The following is a 19,613-nucleotide window of genomic DNA, read 5'->3' as shown; positions in this document are numbered from 1 at the left end:
GTTTCTGTTTCTATTTCACCAATGATTGACTGCCTCAACCTCTAAGACTGTTGGTGTTTGTTTTTTTTTTAATTCAGAAAATATGCATAATGGTATGGACCAGTTTACTATGCAATGTTGTAGGGATCTGAAGGGAAAAACATAGTTAAGATGTTTTGGAACCATATATCACCATAGAGATGTGAAGAAGTTCTTCTGGTGTTAGCTATGAATGTCACTCAAGGTGAGAAAGAGGCACATGTTTGGGCTCAGGGGAGTTACTTCCTCTAATGAAAGCCCGCCTGGAGCAGGGTGGGCACCCTGGTTTGGCCCTGCTCCAGGCGGACCGTGTGTGCTGTGCTAAGTCACCATCTTATCTTTGTGACCCCATGAACTGTAGCCCACCAGGCTCCTCTATCCATGGGATTCTCCAGGCAAGAATACTGGAGTGGGTTGCCATGCTCTCCTCCAGGGGATCTTTCTGACCCAGGGATCAAACCTGCATCTCTTGCGTCTCTTACTTTTTCCATATTAACAGGTGGGTTCTTTACCACTAGCATGAACTGTGAAGCCCAGGTGGACAGTGAGTGGGGCTATTTCAGACCCAAGGAGGGTGCCTTGGTGAGGCCTCACTTTATCCATAGCAAACGCCACAGGGACACCGGCTCTTCAGTTTCCTATTCTTCTCACATCTAAAACCCTGTGATTCTCTCTGTTTCTATTCAGAAGGAAAAGGAGCCTGAGCTCAGCTTTCTGAAATGTGGATCAGAGGACAAACAGGCAGTATTAGGAAGTCCCTCTCTGACCTTTCCCATCTCTGAACTGTGGAAGGACTGTGCTGAACAAAAAGACAACTCCTCTTCTGCCCCCTCCCAGCCTGCCAACGTGAATTAATTAAAGGCGCATAGCAACATGTGACAATTGGAAATAAAAGCCTAGAGAAAGGTCACGAAGGCATCTGAACCTTCAGAAGAGGACTCTGACATGATCCAGCAAAATTCGCTGGCTGTGAGCCACTGGACAGTGGATGAGCAAGCTCTGGCCGCTGTCAGCTGAGACCCTTATGTGGCATTGGGCTCTCCAAACTCATTCATTGGTAGTCATTGCAGAGCACATATGCTTATTATCAATGGCAAAAAGGGTTTCTGGTTAAATGTCACTAGGTGGAATGAGATGACACAGCAGTTGAGACATATAGGGAATAACACAGCAGATTGATTTTCATTTAAAAAATCCAAAACATCTCTACTCTTATGGAATTAATTTTTTCTTTTAAACCTCTATTAGGATTCTTGGACTGCAGGCTAAGCACCGAAGACTGAAACCCTCTTATTCCCCCAGGAGCTACTTGGTAAACACCAATGTGGAAATTATACTTCTAAGTTTGGCAAATTTGTATTCTAGACCTTAGTATTTTCATATGTCCCCTGTTTTGTTATGAGGTAAAGCTTACAGCGCTATGATTAATGACCTCCCACTACCGGACATAGAAACTGGTATAGTTTGAACCCTGGATATGCAGAAATCCACACGTAAGAGGACACAGAGATTGCTCAAGTTAGAAGATCTGATTGTAGTCCTACTAAAATTATGATCAAAGGATGGTAGAGGTTGGGACACGGGGCATCTAAAGGTGCAAAAATCCCACCCGGATTGAAAGGCCTGCTATATTATGAGACATTTCTCTCTTCCTTGCTTTAGCTGGCCTTCCACAGGTGGTGCCTTCTCAGGAGAGTCACATGGCTCCTGATTTTGTGGGGAATGCCAGAAAAGTTTGCTAGAATGTATTTAAAATCCTGCAGTGCCTCTTTGGAGAAAATGAGAGATTCAAGGCCCAGTGCAGAGTGGGACAGTACAAGGTGAAGACATAACACTGTCTTGCGCTCAAACGCTGATGGGGCGTGTCAAAAGCTGGAAGGGCTCCCAGTGGCCAAACCTGGAAATTTTGAGCATCAAAAAGAATAATGATGATAATAGTCTATAACATGTTGTATTTTAAAAAATAATCTGTATGTCCACCATGGTACTTGGAAAAATAGTTGTGTGGGGGGAGGAGGGCTCATTTCTTTATGTAAGAACACTAGCTAATAAATGTGGAAGAATAAGGATAATTTTTCAATTTCTGACTTTACTCTTGTTACAGTAAGGATCACTGATGGATGTTAAAACCATTGGGTGAATTTTGGGTTAGGGGGACAAGCTATTTTGAAGTATCATCCTACAGATTGCTATTAATTATAAAGTATCTTTTACCATGGAGAGATATTATAAAGTATCCAAGTTATCAAATTAAGCATCACCAACAAATGGACAAAATGACATTATGTGTCTCCTTATGACCATTTATGATACTACACAATGGATATGCTATGGTACTATCTATGTAGTATCTTTGCCAAAATATTTAACCTGAACCCGAGCATGAGGCAATAGCCAGACCTGTTTATGGTCCAGATTGTGGAACATAGTACTAGATGACTGGCTGAGACTTCAAAAATATCATTGCAGGACTTCTCTGGTGGGCCAGTGGTTAAGAACCCGCCCGCCAATACAGGGGACAGGGGTTCGATCCCTGGTCTGGGGACATGTCATAGACCAACTAGGTCTGTGTGCCACAACTATTGTGCCCACATGCCCTCAAGCCTGTGCTCTGCCACAAGAGAAGCGACCGCAAGGAGAATCCCATGCACTGCAACAAAGACCCAGCACGGCCGAAAAAAAAAAAAATGTCACTGCTACTCATGACCAAAAATGGAAGTGTGGTGGTAGATGGGTCTAGATTAAAGGGAACCAAATAGACATGACAAGTAAATACAAGGGGTGATCTTTGATTGTAGATCCACCCCCTAACAGAAGAAGAAATTATTGTGAAGAATATTTTGGGTATAGTTGGATATAATTGAATCAGACTATTTCTTATTTTTCATATTTATTAATATTCATTAACATTATTGTAGCAATGCTAATATTTTTAAGGCATTGTACTGTGGTTATTTAGGAAAATGCTTTTGTTCTTACCAGATGTGTGCTGAAGTATTAAGGGATAACTGTCATCATGCCAGTGGCTTACTTTCACACAGTTTAAGCAAAATGTAAATAGATAGATAAGGCAAGTATAGCAAAATATTACCAATTGGTGTATCTGGGTGAAGGGAATATGGGTATTCGTGGTACTATATTTTCATTTTGCCATAAACTTAAAAGCTTTCAAAATAAAAGGTTAGGTTAGGGAAGTTCACAAAAATAAAAGGAGGGGAACAGGCAGGTCATCATAATACAGAGATACTTGGTTATCTTTTTACTGTGAAGTCACACTGGCCGTTAGGTCATTGACAGTACCTCTTTAGAAGAGGGCAAAAAAAAAAAAGTGAAAATGATTATCTATAAAATCCTATGGAGCCAGATAGTGAGGACTGATTAACAGTGAAACAATTAGTCTTAAAAAAGAAATCTCAAATACAGTTGTAGCTCAGTTCTCTAAAAGCCTGTCCCTATCTATTCATTTACCAGACTTCTCAAGGAATAAGCTAGATATGAGGAACATTTGGCATAACTAAAGGAGTAACTCAAAAACCCAAGTTATTAAATGTAATTCATTTAATTAAAAGTTTGATTGGACTTACTGATAGCTGCTGTGTGTTTAAAATGAGTAATTGGAGCCTTTTTATATTTCCAGACTTGGTAGTGATTTATCACTGTAATTAGAATTCATTGTTTCATGATCCTAATTATCAGAAGAACTAATGCTTCAGATTTTTATGTAATGAGGTGGGCTATGAAATAAAGCTAACAGCACGCTGAGAAGAGCACATTTCATCCCCTGAGGTCACTTAACCCAGGTGTCGTTATAGGGCAGCACCTCTCCAGGGCGTACACGTACCTGAGATGACAAAGGATTCTCTCCATCGTGGAAGGGATAATGAGCGGACACCGTTGGAGTAACTCCCTTTATAGCCAGACTGTCCAGCCACTTTCCGAACAAGTATTTTCCCTCCTGAATTATCAAGCACACCACTGTGAAGAGAGAAAAAACTTTTTGAAGAAAGAGGAGAAGAATATTGTTTGACATATAATAGACTATGAAACCAGTCACATCTTAATTTTTTTCTTATTCTACATGTTATACATTAAAATCTTTTTTTAATCAAAGTATTGTTGATTTACAATGTTGTGGTGGTTTCAGCTGTGTAGCATGGTCATTCAGTCATTCATATACGTGTATTTATTCTTTTTCACATTCTTTTCCTACACAGGTTATCAGAGTATAGACTTCCCTGTGCCGTACAGGGGGCTTCCCTGGTGGTGGCTCAGATGGTAAAGAATTCGCCCGCAATGTGGGAGGCCTGGGTTCGATCCCTGGATTGGGAAGATCCCCTGGAGGAGGGCATGGCAACCCCCTCCAGTATTCTTGCCTGGAGAATCCCCAAGGACAGAGGAACGTGGCGAGCTGCAGTCCACGGGGTCACAAGGAGTCGGACAGAACTATGATTGTGTGCGCCTGAGTGCTTAGTCGCTTCAGTTGTGTCCAGCTCTTTGCGGCCCACGGCCCACCAGGCTTTGCTGACCATGGGATTTTCCAGGCAACAATACTGGAGTGGGTTGCCGTGCCCTCCTCCAGGGGCTTTTCCTGACTCAGGGATGAACCCATGTCTCTTACATCTTCTACGCTGGCAGGCAGGATCTTTACCACGAGCACCACCTGGGAAGCCCACAGTAGGTTCCTGCTGGTTATCTATTTTATATATAGCAGTGTGTATATTAAACCCAAGTTCCTAATTTATACACCCCCCCACCCATGTTTTCCCCTTGATAACCATAAGTTTGTTTTTGAAATCTGCGACTTGTTTCTGTGAGTTGTTCTTTTTTTTTTTTTAATAAATAAGTTTATTTGTATAATTTCTTTTTAGATTTTGCTTATAAGGGATATCTTACAATATTTCTCTTTTTCTGACTTCACTCAATATAAGTCCTGTAAGTCTAATATAAGTGAATATATGTCCATTCACTCTAAGTCCACCCATGTTGCTGCAAATGGTATTATTTCATTCTTTTTAATGACTAAGATTCATTGTATATGGGCGTCATATCTTCTTTATCCATTCTCTGTCAGTGGACATCTAGGTTGCTTCCATATCCTGGCTGTAGTGCATAGTGCTGCAATGAACACTAGAGTGCATGTGTCTTTTTGAATTATGGTTTTCTCCAGATACATGCCCAGGAGTGAGATTGCTGGATCATATTATAGTTCATTTTTACTTTTTTAAGGAACCTCCTGTTCCTTAAATAGTGGTTCTCAATAGTGGTTGTATCAATTTACATTCCCGTCAACAGTGTGGGAGTGTTTCCTTTTCTCCACACCCTCTCCAGTGTTTATGGTTTGTAGACTTTTTGATGATGGCATTCTGACCAGTGTGAGGTGATACCTTGTTATTGTTTTGATTTGCATTTTTCTGATAATTAGTGATTTAAATATCTTTTCAGGTACTTTTTGGCCATCTGCATGTCATCTTTGGAGAAATGTCTATTTAGATCTTCTACTCATTTTTGGATTGAGTTGTTTCTTTGACATAGAGATACATGAGTCATTTTTATATTTTGGAGATTAATGCCTTGTCAGTAGCTTTGTTTGCAAATATTTTCTCCCATTCTATGGGCTGTCTTTTCATTTTGTTTATGGTTTCCTTTGCTGTGCAAAAGCTTTTAAATTTAGTTAGCCCTTGTATGTTTATTTTTGCTTTTGTTTTTGTACTCTAGGAGGTGGATCCAAAAAAGATATTGCTGCGATTTATGTCAAAGAGTGTTCTGTCTATGGTTTCCTTTAAAACTTTTATAGTGTCTAGCCTTACTTTTAGCTCTTTGAACCACTTTGAGTTTACTTTTGTGTTAAAGAATATTTGTTCTAACTTCATTATTTTATACATAGCTATTTAGTTTTCCCAGCTCTTATTGAAGAGACTGTCTTTTCTCCATTGTATATTCTTGCCTCCTAAATTAACCGACCATAAATGCATGGGTCTATTTCTGGGTTTTCTATCCTATTCTATTGATCTATATTTCTGTTTTTGCTCCAGTACCATACTTTTTTGATTACTGTCATTTTGTAGTACAGTTAGAACTTGGGGAGCCTAATCCCTCCAGCTGTTTTTCCTTTTCTATATAAGGTTAGTTCTTAACTTAATTTTCACATGCTATTCTTTTAGTTTTATAAATATTTAACCATTTTTTCCCATCGACTTAAAAATGTTTTTAATTGGAAGATAATTATAATATTGTGTTGGTTTCTGCCATACATCAACATGAATCAGCTACAAACTTATTTTTTTAAGTCTTTATTGATTTTGTTATATTATTATTTCTGTTTTATTATGTTTTGATCTTTTGGCCACAAGGCCTGTGGGATCCTACCTCCCTGACCAGGGATCGTACCTGCATCCCTTGCATTGGAAGGTGAAGTCTTAACCACTGGACCACCAGGGAAGTCTCCAAAAATATTTTTTATTTGGAGGAAAATAGCTGTATAATGTTGTATTGGTTTCTGCCGTACAAAATGAAAATCAGTCATAATTATATATGTGTATATGTGTATATATGTGTGTGTGTGTGTGTGTGTGTGCACCTTCCCTCTTGAGCCTCCCTCCCCCTCTCTCCCCCCATCACACCCCCCTAGGACATCACAGAGCACCAGGCTTGGCCCCCTGTGCTATAAATCAACTTCCCACCAGCTATCTTACAGACGATAGTGTGTAAGTGTGTGTGTGTGTGTGTGTGTGTATATATATATATATATCAGTGCTACTTTTTCAATTCATCCCACCCTTTCACCGCTACTGTTTTTCTTTCTCTTTGCAGCCCTATGAGCTATATAGTCCATGGAATTCTCCAGGCCAGAATACTGGAGTGGGTAGCCTTTCCCTTCTCCAAGGGATCTTCCCAACCCAGGGATGAAACCCAGGTCTCCCTCATTGCAGGTGGATTGAGCCAGAAATGTTGAGGTAAGTTCCTTCTTTTCCCACTCTCTGGAGAGTTTTTATCATAAATATGTGTTGAATTTGGTCAAAAGCTTTTTTTGCATCTATTGAGATAATCATATTTTTATTATTCAGTTTGTTACTATGGTGCATCATACCAGTTGATTTGAGGATACTGAAGAATCTTTGTACCCCTGGGATAAATCCCACTTGACCATGGTGGATGGTCTTTTTAATGTATTGTTTGATTTAGTTTGCTAGTGTTTTGTTGAGTATTTCTGCATCTATGTTCATTAATGATATTCAGCCACCATCTTTATTTAGAGATATGAAAGCAGGAAGAGCAAGAAAACCTTCACCTTGCAGCCCAGCCCCATGTATGGTCCTTCCATCACATGACCTGGCCGCTGACCTCCCAAGTCTGATGTCCTTCTCTTTCATATTACAGGACCTGATCATGCTTCAGATTTCTTCTTTTTAGTTCCATATATATATATATATATATATATATAAATACATATATATGTGTGCATATGTGTATATATATGTAAATGATTATTTAATTTAATCCTTTTATTTATTTCTTTTTCCTTCATAAGTTTCTCTTTGATGTCTTAATTGTTACTAGTTCTCCCTGATGTAAAACCTCTTTCCTGACAATTTCCAGTTTGGTTTTGTGACATCACAGAATGATTTCAACTATTTCAAAGGGTGGTAACAATATTTTTAAAAGCACATTATTCCTTTTATTTTGGGCCAAGGAAGGTGTGTAAGCTAAACTAAACTCATTTAAAAGAGTCCCCAAAGGTTGGAAATTGTTTCTTTAATGTCTAGGATTTTGAAGGTTTTAGATTCTGATATGACAGTAACTGATGTATCTACCTCTTTGCTTCTATTGAAGCAGGGGCTCCGGTAAGTCATTTCCCTGGCCCAGAGCCTGACGTGGCTCCCTTGGGCATCTGTAATTGACAGCATGGGGGACTGGAAAAGTCCTTAGATTTGCTCCCATTAACACCCTTCCTTCTATACAGGAATGAGTGCTGCTATTTCTTTCCCTCCCACCTCCATGGTGAGTCAACAACTTTCAACACTCAACTTCCTAACAGCTCAAAAGGAAAGAAGGTGATAATAATACTTGACATATAAAACCCTTAATTGCTTTTGACTCATTCCCACTCATGGTCTCTCACTGAGTTCTCCCAGCAAACCTACTGGCTGTGGAGCAGAGGGAATACTGTCATTCCCACTTTACAGAGATAGGCTTAGGAAGGTCGAAGGATCTTGTGACTCCAGATTTTGTAACTTTTAAATTGCAAGGGAGGGATGTGAACCCAGATCTAAGTGACCTGGAATCTTGGGTTTGCCCCACATGGTCACAGTTGCCTCTCAAAGTGCAAAAGCTGCAGGCTTCTCTGCACATCAAGTCCCCATCTCTCCTTCACAGCATTGCAGCCCTGCCCGTCCTTCTCTGGGGCGCTCTTAGTCAGGGCCTCTCACTCTCCCAGCTGCAGCAAGGCTGGTCCCAGCTTTGCTGACAAGCCACAGATTCCCCCTCCCATGTTTCTGTTCATGCCATTCTCTGTGCTGGAAAACCTGGCAGTCTCCCCAGTACCTCCTTCTCCATGATGTTGCCACACTACTTCCACGGCTCAGATGGTGAGGAATCTGCCTGCAATTCAGGAGACGCCCGAGAGACAGGTTTGATCCCTGTTTTTGGGAAGATCCCCTGGAGGAGGGCATGGCAACCCACTCCAGTTTTCTTGCCTAGAGAATTCCATAGACAGAGGATGCTTGCGGGTTACAGTTCAAGGGGTAGCAAAGAGTCAGACACTACTGAGCGACTTTCACTCACTTCACTTCCTAACAATGCCTTTGGATCTTGTCTTTCCATGATGACTCTGATTTTATTTTATAAAAATTCCTTGAGTTAACTTTGTCTCTCAACTGGAACAGGAATCTCCTTATGGGACGACACTAGTTTTGCTTCTGTGTTTGAAGGCCTGTCTCTGTGTGGATGCCCCTCATGTTGACTTGTGAAAGCTGGTTGTTAGGTTCGGGATGGTGCCAAGGGGTTCATTTCACAATGGTAGCTTGAAATCAGCCACAGTGGGAGGATTTATACTACAGATGTCGACAAATCAGCATCTACCCCCTCCTCCCTTTAAAAGGGTTAATTGGTAAACACTGACCAGCACACCACTGGCGTGGGCTGACAATTGAAATTATTTTAAAAAAAATTATCCCAGTTATCCCATGGTCCCTTATTTATAACTAGTAAATAGAAATAGCTCTTATCTTTTTATTTTCTCCTGGGGGAAATTTTTCTGTCCCTGGATTTATATTCTGAGGAATACTTACAATTTACAATATTTTCCTCAGTACAATATACAGTTTATATTGTACTGAGGAAATGTGCAAGCAGTCATTCTTGTTTTAAAAGTCAGAAGCACTGTAGCTGCCACTCAGAGTGAGGAAGAGGTGCTGAATTTCACTTTTCTCAGGCTTTTAAAAAGGGAATGGGGGAAGGCCTGGGGGTTCTTAGGCTGGACTGGGAGGTGGAGATCCCTTGTGATGGTTATAGAAGACTCCAAACCCAGACTTTGGGGAAGGCATGGACAAAGAACTCTTGTCTTCTCATGAGATTTTCCTGTTGCCTTAAGAGAGAGATCTTGTGAGTGGACTTCACTGCAGGACGTGCATATTTCCAGATATCCTTCTGGAGGAGGCATGGGGTGGGGAGTGGTCTGTCAACTCGAGGAGGTGACAGCTGTCCCAGGGGAGGAGTGCACGGGATGCCAGACCACCACAGGGGATACCAGAGGAGGGAGAGAGCCTGAAGGCCTGTGGTTGCACTTGGGATACACTTAGGTGCTCAGAACCAAGGTAGTTCAGAGAATTTATGTAAATAAAACCTCACCTGTATCCTCACTGAGGCAGAGACGCTTCATACATATTCTCTGAAAGAGCAAAACCAGTTCCACTCCTTTGCATTCCTCAGACATCCTGCATGATGCTGAACATGGCCTTGAGGGTCACCTCCTCCCTGGCCCTCAGGACACTACGCTAAGCTGAGGGTCAGCATCGTGGCCTGGAGGAAAGGGGCTGTCCACCACGAGGCCAGGTTTTGCTGGCTGCCATCCTCAAGATGGGCATCTGGTCAGAAATCCATGCTCAGCAGAAAGATGGCCTCTTTATTGTCCCATCTCAGAACTCTTCCCTTCTCCCAGGCTTTGGTCCCACTTTAAACATAGAAGTTAGTTCAGGCCAGGACTGAGCCTGAATGTAATGCCTCAAATACGTTCATTATCTCTTTGGTTTGAAAGATCAAGGGGATCATTCATAATAAGGCATCTGATTATACATTATATGAAAATTAAACCCTTTAAGCTAAATCTGAGTTTCTAAACCGAAGTATGCTTTCTCCAGTTTCCCAGTTCTGACTGCATGGGCCTCTGGCAGGACAGTGATGGACGGTTCCTTCTGCATTTCCCACTCTTCAGTCCTTCCTTCTGAAAAGAGACTTGTTCTGTTTGTAAAAAATGGAACTGATATAATCCAAAATTCCTATCTCTTTTCCCTTAAGACTTCTATACATCCTCCTCATGGGTAGTGATTCCTTCTTTCCAGTTTCCTACTATTTGTTCAAGAAGTCACGAGGCATTCAGTTGCTCTAGCAGCAAATCTTTTTTGAAACAGTCAAGCTCTTCTCTGCAGTCCCTCTACACTCATCTATATTCTTCTCAGCAAGTTCCTAGGCTCCACCGCAAATGCTGATATTGCTGAGTCCTGGTCCTTGTCAATGCCATTCCTATTTTCTCCCTAGAGGCGTGTTCATCTATTATAAAGCCTTTCCCAACTCTAACTGCTCCAAAGTCTATAACCTCATCATGTCCTCATGTTATACATTAAGCAATGCTGGGACGCCTCAGTTCTTACCTAAATGTATCACCTGGGCTCTGGGCTGGAAGCCAGGGGATACAAATTCTAATCCTGGAAGTAACTAGCAATTTAATTAACCTCTCTATGTCTCCCTATGGGCTTCCCCGGTAGCTCAGATGGTAAAGAATCTACTTGCAATGCAGGAGGCCCTGTTTTGATCCCTGGGTAGGGATAATCCCCTGGAGAAGAGAATGGCAACCCACTCCAATATTCTTGCCTGGATAATCCCATGGATGGAGGAGCCTGGTGGGCTACACAGTCCATGGGGTTGCAGAGTCAGACACTTTTGACTTCCTCTTCTGAGCAGTCTCATAGGGCTGAGGTGATGCTAGGGAGAGGATCTGTGTAAGGTGTTACTGTCATTATGAAGACATCTTGTGAGCTCACATGAACTCGTGTGGCTCTGTACTGCACAGGAAACAAGGAAAGGCAAGAGATAGACAGCAAATGCCAGAGGAAGCAAGTGTCAACCTGGAAAAATACAAGCAGGCCTACGATAGGCTCAGCCTCTACAGAAGATATCAGTGTCTACACAAACACTAACCAGAGTGTGCTGATGGTGTTGGTGGAGCTGTGAGGGCACACACACATGCCAGGGTGTGTGTGAGCACACACATGTGTGTTCAAACACAGGTAGGAGGCATGAGTGTTTGAACAAGTGATCCTGTGGGGGCAAGCATAAGTGTGTGTGTATTCACGTGTAGATTTGCATATTGCCTTGCTGCACAAAATTGATTTCAAGGTGAAAGCAAAATATTTTTATCTCATAGTTTGGAGTTAAGGAGTAGAATTTGGTGTTTGTTTCTTTAATGTTCCTCTATTTATCCTTAGTAGAGCTTTTGTATCCCCCCTCCCATTGAAAAACCAGGTAGCTCTTCATCTCTCTGTGCTGATGGGAAAAAGAGTATGGCTGACAAAGTCAATTAGTAACTCTTAAGTCTTATTTTAGGCAGAGATTTTTTTCATTGCTTCTGCAAATTTCAGAGAGACTACTGCCTAGACACCTTGAAAGGGAATGAATTTTAGTCTCCCCTCTCTCTGGCAGAGATACAACTGAACAATCAAGTGACTGGCCTGCAAATAAAGAAAAGCGAAAAGATGCCACAGGCATCTTGAAGCCCCACTCTGATATTTTTCAATGGTGTGGCTTTAGAAAGGCTATTCAACCTCTCTTCACCTTTAAGAGGTGGATAACAGTGGTAGATAGCATGCAGGGGAGTTGTGGGGGCTGAATTAGACAACACAGGTAGAGAGCTGGACATCCACCCATCAGCCTTATTATGGAACATATTCAGTAAACATTCCTTCCCCTGTGTTTTGACTCCAAGCCTAAGTAAAAGAGGTGTGAGGCTTCTGCAAAGGTCACGCCTGCCTCGTTTAGGCAGTGACATAGTCATGCTTCCTTCTTCCTGGATCCCAAACCAACAGCTGACCAGTCAGGACCACCTGTCACCCTCCTTTTCACTGTTTCCTGTTCCCATTTGTCTCCAGCCATCAACCAGAGCTGTGACATGTCTTCTCTAAACCTCTGGGCCTTCCTTAGTCACATCCCTATTATTTCCTTGCCCAGCACAGGCAGGTAGAAAATATTTTTTTACATCATCAAGAACTTCTGTGTTCCTCGTGAACACAAAAGAGTAGGATTCTCCTCCCCTCTCATTCATGTGTAAGGAGAAGTCAGTTCTCCTCTCTAGAGAGATTTTCAAGGAGAGCCAGGGCCATGCACAGATTCTGGGTCATCCTCTGGGATAGGGCTGCTGGATAAAACACAGAATGCTCATTTAAAGTTGTCTAGTTTTGCTTGCTCATCAGGCGACCCTGCGCCCGGCGCTCCCCGCCCACACCCTGACGCCCGGTTCTTAAGTAACTCAGTGTTGCCCACCTGTGAACTGCAGCGCCGCACACGCTAGAATAGGAAGCGTAGACGTCAGTGCCGTAAACGTGGTACCTGGGGTCTTGGCATCCTGGCGGACACTTCACGATGAACTCGACATTCGTTATCTTCCCAGCTCTCACATCACAACTGATCTGAGGCACAGCTGGGAATGCAAAGTGAAGTCAAGATTACACCTCGTGGTAGCAGCTTATATATGGGGTGACTGTTAGGTTATAACTATTCATTTACTTGATCTCTAAAAGCCAGAGCCTGAGCTGACCCTGGATCCCCTCTGTATAATGAAAGCAGAGAGGTAATTAGGACATTCCTCAGGCCAAAAGAGCAATCACTGTCCGTTGCATTTAACCTGCTGAGAGCAAGAACAAGAGGCTCATTCCTGTGCTTAATCGAACAGTTAATTAATTGGAGTAGAGAACTCTGGGAAAAGACCCACCTCCAGTGGCCAGAAATGTCAGTGTGAGTGCACAGCTGGAGAATACTGCTTTTTCAGATGCTCTGGAGCTAGCCCAGGAAAAGAGGAAATGCTCAGAAAACCTCGCAGGAGGAAGGAAAGGTGTTCGGGAAGGGCGAGTTAGAGAGCATGGGCTTTGGGTCAGGACTGGCTAGGAAAAGGTGGGCCCACTGCAGCCAAGACCCCAGCTGGGGGAGCCCAGGGATGGGCAGGGCCAGGCCAGGAGGAGGCAGCTTGAGTGCTTGTGTTCTGTGAATGAGGTGGGACTCGTTGGAGAGTTTTTGAACTGGGGAGATAGATACTGAAAGCGATCTTTTGTCTTGGTCCTTGAGGCTGGGTCCTAGCTCCAGGGACAAGGTAGGAGTCATCTTTCCTCCTCTTCCTCAAGGCTCAGTGGAAAGCTGGGGACTGCCCTGTTGGGCATCCTGGAGAAGCCCATTCATTCAGCCTCCCTCCTCTTGGGCCTTGTGACGCCATAGCCAGCCTAGCAGTAGTCAGTTGGCAAGGCTGCTGGCGCCCCAGACTTGCTTAGGGATAAGATGATGTAGAGGCTCTAGTGGCAGTACCTAAAAGGGGGGTGTGGCTGCGTCTTCCCTGAAAAAATTTCCCTCCAAAACTCCTGAATGATAAGGCCTCCTAGAAGATCCTATACTGATGCCCGGGAGCTAGGAATGTGTTCTCTAGAAGAGACTCTGAAACACAAACAACCATTCAAAGAGTAAGCAGGAGGGAACTGGAAACCACCAAATGCGACAGCTGCCTGGCAGAGAGGGGGTGTTTGGACATAAGGCGAACATTTGGAGGCAAGTCACAAGTAGGACTGAGCAAAAACTGAAGGGGAGGTTTCTATGGAGTCTTTTCTTTTTTTGGCTAAAAAGAACTTTCTAGTAAATGAAGTTGCCCTTGAAGGAAGGGGCAGGCAGGGACTGAAGAGTTGAAGATGGGTTGTCTCCATTGGGTGGGAGGTGGAAAGAAAGCCCCGCCCAGTGCTGAGAGTCAGTGATTACAAACATAGGTTCCGGATCTCTGCCAGGCCACCCATCCTCTAACTGGGTTACTGAGATGCTCTCAGAGTTGTTAATGGTTTCCAGCTGTATCCAAAATGTACTTTTTTTTTTTTTTTTAACTCTTTTGTACCTGAATGGATCAGAGCTGTGTTTCCTTCAGACTGGAGAGAGGACTGAAGTTAGAGCTCCCGCTCTTTTCCTAAACACCCCTCCCAGACAGTCCTGGCCACACAGGGCTGGGCCAGCATGCAAGTCCTCCTGGGAGCCCGGGGGCTGAGTGTGATCACAGGCTAAAACAATTTGTGGTCCCCATGGAAGAGGGGAGTGCCACGCTTAAAACAGTTTTGTGGTTTCATTCTCCCCACCACAGGCTGCTTCCTCTCCAGTTATTTTCTTTTTATCTTCCATTCTTTTAAACCCCGATACTCAAGGCTGCATGGACTATTTTGAGTCTGGGAGCACTGTTTTAAAGAGACAATTTAAGGATGGAAGATTCCTGTGTAGCCTCTCCTTAAACTGGTTAATTGTCGGATCACTGGGTGTATAACTAAATGCGTTGACTCTCCTCCCTTCCGCAGATCACTGCCCCATTCTTGAATGCAGCTCCACCCTTGGATGCAAAGAAAATGAAAGCACATATTCCCTAAGGCTCGTAGTTGTGTGAAACAGGAAGTGACAGCTCTGTGCCCTGGGATTCCGTGTGGGTGTGACTTTGGCATCTTGAGGTTTTGGACCTCCTGGTAGGCCAACCCGACTCTTCTGGAGTTGTGAATGGGTGCTATGGAGAAGCTTGTTGCCTGAGTGCCATACAGTGATCGAACCTACAGCAAGACAGGTGCCCAGGCAGGAGAATTTTCCATGGAATAGTTGGCTTAGAATGACAAGGGGAAAAGTGTCACATGGGAATATTTTGCTTCCTGCTCATCAATTCCCACCCTCAACTAGCCCCTTCCTTTGGGGGGATTTGTTTGCTTGTTTGTCTTGCTTGCACAAAGGCTGGGGGCAGTCCCTTCAATAAGATCTGTTTTATCTGCATCCAGTTGGATTAGCAACTGGTGAATTAACTCACCTCATGATAGGGGGAGGGGGGATAAAATGAAATCAAGCATGTACACTTGGGTACTTTGGAAGATGTACCGCTCACTGTCCCCTGAGCCCTACTTGCCAGATCAGTGCCTCCTTGCTCCCTTCAGACCTGAGGCAGATACTTCTTGAGCTGCCTTAATGTTGACTTCTCCTCTGAAGGAAAGATTATTTCCGCACTTGTGAGAGGAAACACAAAGATAGATGAACATGAACCTAACCCACAGAGGAGGAAGAGAGAAAAGGAAAACTTCTGGGAAGGCGTATGGGATCTTCCCAGACTAGGGATCAAACCTGTGTGCCCTGCATGAGCCACCAGGGAAGCCCCCATCCTATTCTTAGTAGTTTGCATCTGTTAACTGTCAGCTGTAAAGTGGGACAGTTCAAAAGTATGCGGAGGAAATCCAGAGATAAATCATTTCATTTGGGCCTTAAGTGGATGGATGGAAGATTCTTAGAAGGTTGCAAGAAAACAGACTACTTCACAAATAACTGGGAAAATACTGTAAAGGAATAAACTGTGATTCCCATATACTCAAAAAGATGCAAATGACTGCTTCTTGTTGGCTGGATTTAGATATTACATTTTCCAATGATTTTGGCCATCACTTTGAAATTGTAATTAGCTCACTCTCTCCAGCTTAATTTTCTGTACAAGTTGAACAAATATTTGACCTTTAAACATGCTCTGTCATTGCAACCTGTTCTTCCAATGTGCTTGACTATATATGCTTGATTTCATTCCTTCCTGAGTGTACTTTTGTGAGTGGAAGTGAGAGAACCCTGGGCTGAAGTTACAGAACTCCTGGGGAAGCCCAGAACTACTCGAGGGGAAGCTGCTCAGAGACCTGTTTCCTGGCCATTTGCTCTGCTCCCATCTCATATGATTCCTTAAGGTTACCTTGCCTTTTCAGGGCTGTTATCATTTTCTCGAGGGAACTCACATCAGGGCATCTCAGAATCTGTTCTTCCCAGAGGACCTTGGCACTAAACACAGGGAAAAGAGAACCATTTGCAACCCAGGTGGCAAGAACTGAAGATAACTTTTAGATGTTGTTCTCTGAGGCAATGGGTCTGCTGTACAGATCTCAGAAGCAAAACAGGTACTGTCTGAGCCTCCACTTTCATGCAACATTGGGATCTTAGAGGCACAACTGCAGATATTTCTGCTGTAAGTTGGGTTTTCTGCCTGACCTAATAATAGAGTGATTATTGGATGATGTCACATACAAGAAGCCAATGATGGAGAGGCCAAATCAAGCTCTATAATCTCCTGCTTATTTTCCATTCATCTTTTCAGTGAATGTGGTTTTCCAGGCAAACCACATCGCTTCGGGAAAACAAATTTCATCAATTAGAGAAGGCTGTTATAAGCTTGCCTCCTGGCTGTTAATGAGAAAGAATTATTATAACATAAAAGCACTTATGCATAAGCAGTTTTGATCTGAAACTTAATTTTGTTGGATTGTGAAATTCAACTAGAGTAAAATTCTTTTTTTAAGAAAATCATGCAAAAACGTTAATGAGACAAAATGCCCACCAAATAAAATTTTAAGATGAAAGCTTCCTTCTCCTTGATCCTGACACCAGTGACCAGATCATGTTAATTCTTCCTTGGCAGCAAATTCTTTTGCAAAGATTCTTTTCCGTTTTGCTTATAGAGTCTTTGACCATGTTGAATCTTTTTAAAAAATCTATGCTACTGAAGTATAGTTGATTTTAAATGTCATATTTCTGTTGTACAGCAAAGTGATTCAGTTATACATGTATGTATTCTTTTCAATTATCATTTTTCACAGGATATTGAGTATAGTTCCCTGTGCTATATGGGAGGACCTTACTGTTTATCCATCCTATACATAATCATTTTTTAAAATTTTTATTTATTTATTCAGGCTGCACTGGGCCTCTGTTACTGCCTGGGCCTTTCCCCAGTTGCGGTGAGTGAGGGCTACTCCCCAGTTGTGGTTCTCAGGCTTCTTGTTGGGTGCCTTCTCTTGTGGAGCACATGCTTAGTTGCTCTGAGGCATGTGGGACCTTCCCGGACTAGGGATCAAACCCACGTTTCCTGCACTGGCACGTGGACTCTTCCAGTGAGCCACCGGGGAAGCCACCATCCTATACATAATAGTTTGCACCTGCCAAGCCCAGATGCCCAGTCCTTCCCTTGCTCACCTCCTCCCCCTCTTGGCAAGCACAAGTCTGCTCTCTATCTCTGTGAGTCTGTTTCTGTTTCACTGATAAGTTCATTTGCATCATATTTGAGATTCCACATATGGGTGATATCTATGGTATCTGTCTTTCTCTGTCTGACTCACTTCACTTAGGATGATAATCTCTACATCCATCTATGTTGCTGCAAATGGCATTATTTAACTCTTTTTATGGCTGAGTAGTATTCCATAATATATATATAGGGACACACCACATTTTCTCTATCCATTCATCTATTGGTGGACATCTAGGTTGTTTGCATATTTTGGCTATTGTAAATGGTGCTGCTATGAATGTAAGGATGCATGGATCTTTCTGAATTACAGTTTTGTCCAGATATATACCCAGGAGTGTGATTGCTAGATGACCGTGTTGCATCTTTGGTCAAAAGCTATCAGTACCTTTTTGCTGCCTTGAGGAAAAATTCCAAAATCTTTAAGGCCTTTCCATAGTCCCCTCCATGGGGAGTATTGGGGGTTAAATAAGTATTTTCCCCTTTGTATAAAAGATTTCTCTGGATGCAACAGTTGAGGGAAACCTAGGATGTGTGATGAAAAGGGTTTATAAAGACAAAGCTAGTCACAGATACTTGCCTCAATAAATAAATCCAAGTCTGCAGCTCTAAGCATGTCAAAAAGCCTATAAAGATTGGTCCCAGAAGCTAGTGTTTTTGTCAGCCTTGAGAAAACACCTTCACCCATACACCGCAGATAGAAGAGTGGTTGAATGACAGAGGTTACTATGCCTGTGGTAACATAGCTTTTGGGCAATTGCAGAAATTTGTATGTCTAAAAATAACCTACTCTTTAAAATTTTTGTTGGCTGCACCACAAGGCATATGAGAGCTTAGTTCCCTGACCAGGGATAGAACCTTGTTGCCTGCAGTGTGGGGTGTGGAGTCTGGAGTGTGGGGTCTTAACCACTAGACCGCCAGGATGTCCCTGAAAGTAACCCACTTTTAATTTAGAAAGGACTGTAACACACGATTTTCACTTGATTCTTACAAAACCCTGAGAGGCATATTGTCGTTATTTTCCAGAGAGAGAAGTTTGCTTGTTCAAGCTCAGGTGCCAAGTGACAGAGCCAGGCCCTGAACTTGCACACTGGGGCTCCAGGCACGTAGCTTTGCCAGCTCCACTTGGTTGCTTCTCCCACCACTGAAGAGAAGGAGCTAAATTGTAGCCTCCCTGCTCTAATCCTGCAAGGCTTTTCTGAACCTAAAGATCATTGACAACCACTAGTGGGTGAATCAGAGAAGGCAAAGGCAACCCACTCCAGTACTCTTGCCTGGAAAACCAACTGAGAAGCCTGGTGGGCTGCAGTCCATGGGGTCGCTAAGAGTCAGACACAACTGAGCGACTTCAGTTTCACTTTTCACTTTCCTACATTGGAGAAGGAAATGGCAACCCACTCCAGTGTTCTTGCCTGGAGAATCCCAGGGATGGCGGAGCCTGGTGGGCTGCCGTCTGTGGGGTCACACAGAGTCGGACACGACTGAAGCGACTTAGCAGCAGCAGCAGCAGCAGTGGGTGAATACAGGAAATGTCTTGTAAATAGGTTGTCTGTGTGGGTGTGTTAGTGTGCATTTGTGTGTATCTGTACACATCTGTGCATTTATCCCTAACACTTGCAAGGCAACTCTTCTAGTGCAATTTTCCTTGCATTCTTTGCCCATTATTTCTGAGGATTGCCATGGTAGAATTTATTCAAGTAAAAGTCTGTAGCAGATGGTCGGCTTTCTTTCTCACCTACACACCAGAAGGAGGACTAGAAGTTAATCCACTTCCTTTTTCATGGTTTGAGAGAGGGCACATGCACCAATCTGTGTGAAGACACTCGTGTTGGAACCAAGTGTGTTCTTGGTACCAACACCTAAAGAGCAAGAAAACATTGTGGGTTACTTACCAGTTGCTATGGCTGACAACATATGAGCTCAGTGAGGAAGCTGTGTGTGTGCTATACCAAATTCTACACGCACAGAGCCATATGCCGTCAATAGCGCCGATACAATCAATAACCAAGTCCCAGAACAGTTACCGGAGAAGGCAATGGCACCCCACTCCAGTACTCTTGCT

The 19,613-nt window shown here is 43.0% G+C and overlaps 1 protein-coding gene across 1 annotated transcript in view; it reads right to left on the bottom strand.

Moving 5' to 3' along the window:
• The window catches only part of VIT (vitrin), an 82,864-nt gene that overhangs the window by 55,641 nt on the left and 7,610 nt on the right, over window positions 1–19,613 (bottom strand). The window contains exons 2-3 of the mRNA XM_052649096.1: window positions 12,769–12,925; window positions 3,860–3,993 (exon numbers count right to left, since the gene is read on the bottom strand). Coding sequence (XP_052505056.1) covers window positions 3,860–3,993; window positions 12,769–12,925 — 291 coding nt within the window. The remainder of the gene's footprint in view (window positions 1–3,859; window positions 3,994–12,768; window positions 12,926–19,613) is intronic.

Source organism: Budorcas taxicolor, chromosome 11, assembly GCF_023091745.1.
Source record: "Budorcas taxicolor isolate Tak-1 chromosome 11, Takin1.1, whole genome shotgun sequence".
NCBI lineage: Eukaryota > Metazoa > Chordata > Mammalia > Artiodactyla > Bovidae > Budorcas > Budorcas taxicolor.
The sequence above is the reverse complement of the archived record's forward strand: the minus strand, read 5'-3'. Positions and strand labels throughout refer to the sequence as shown.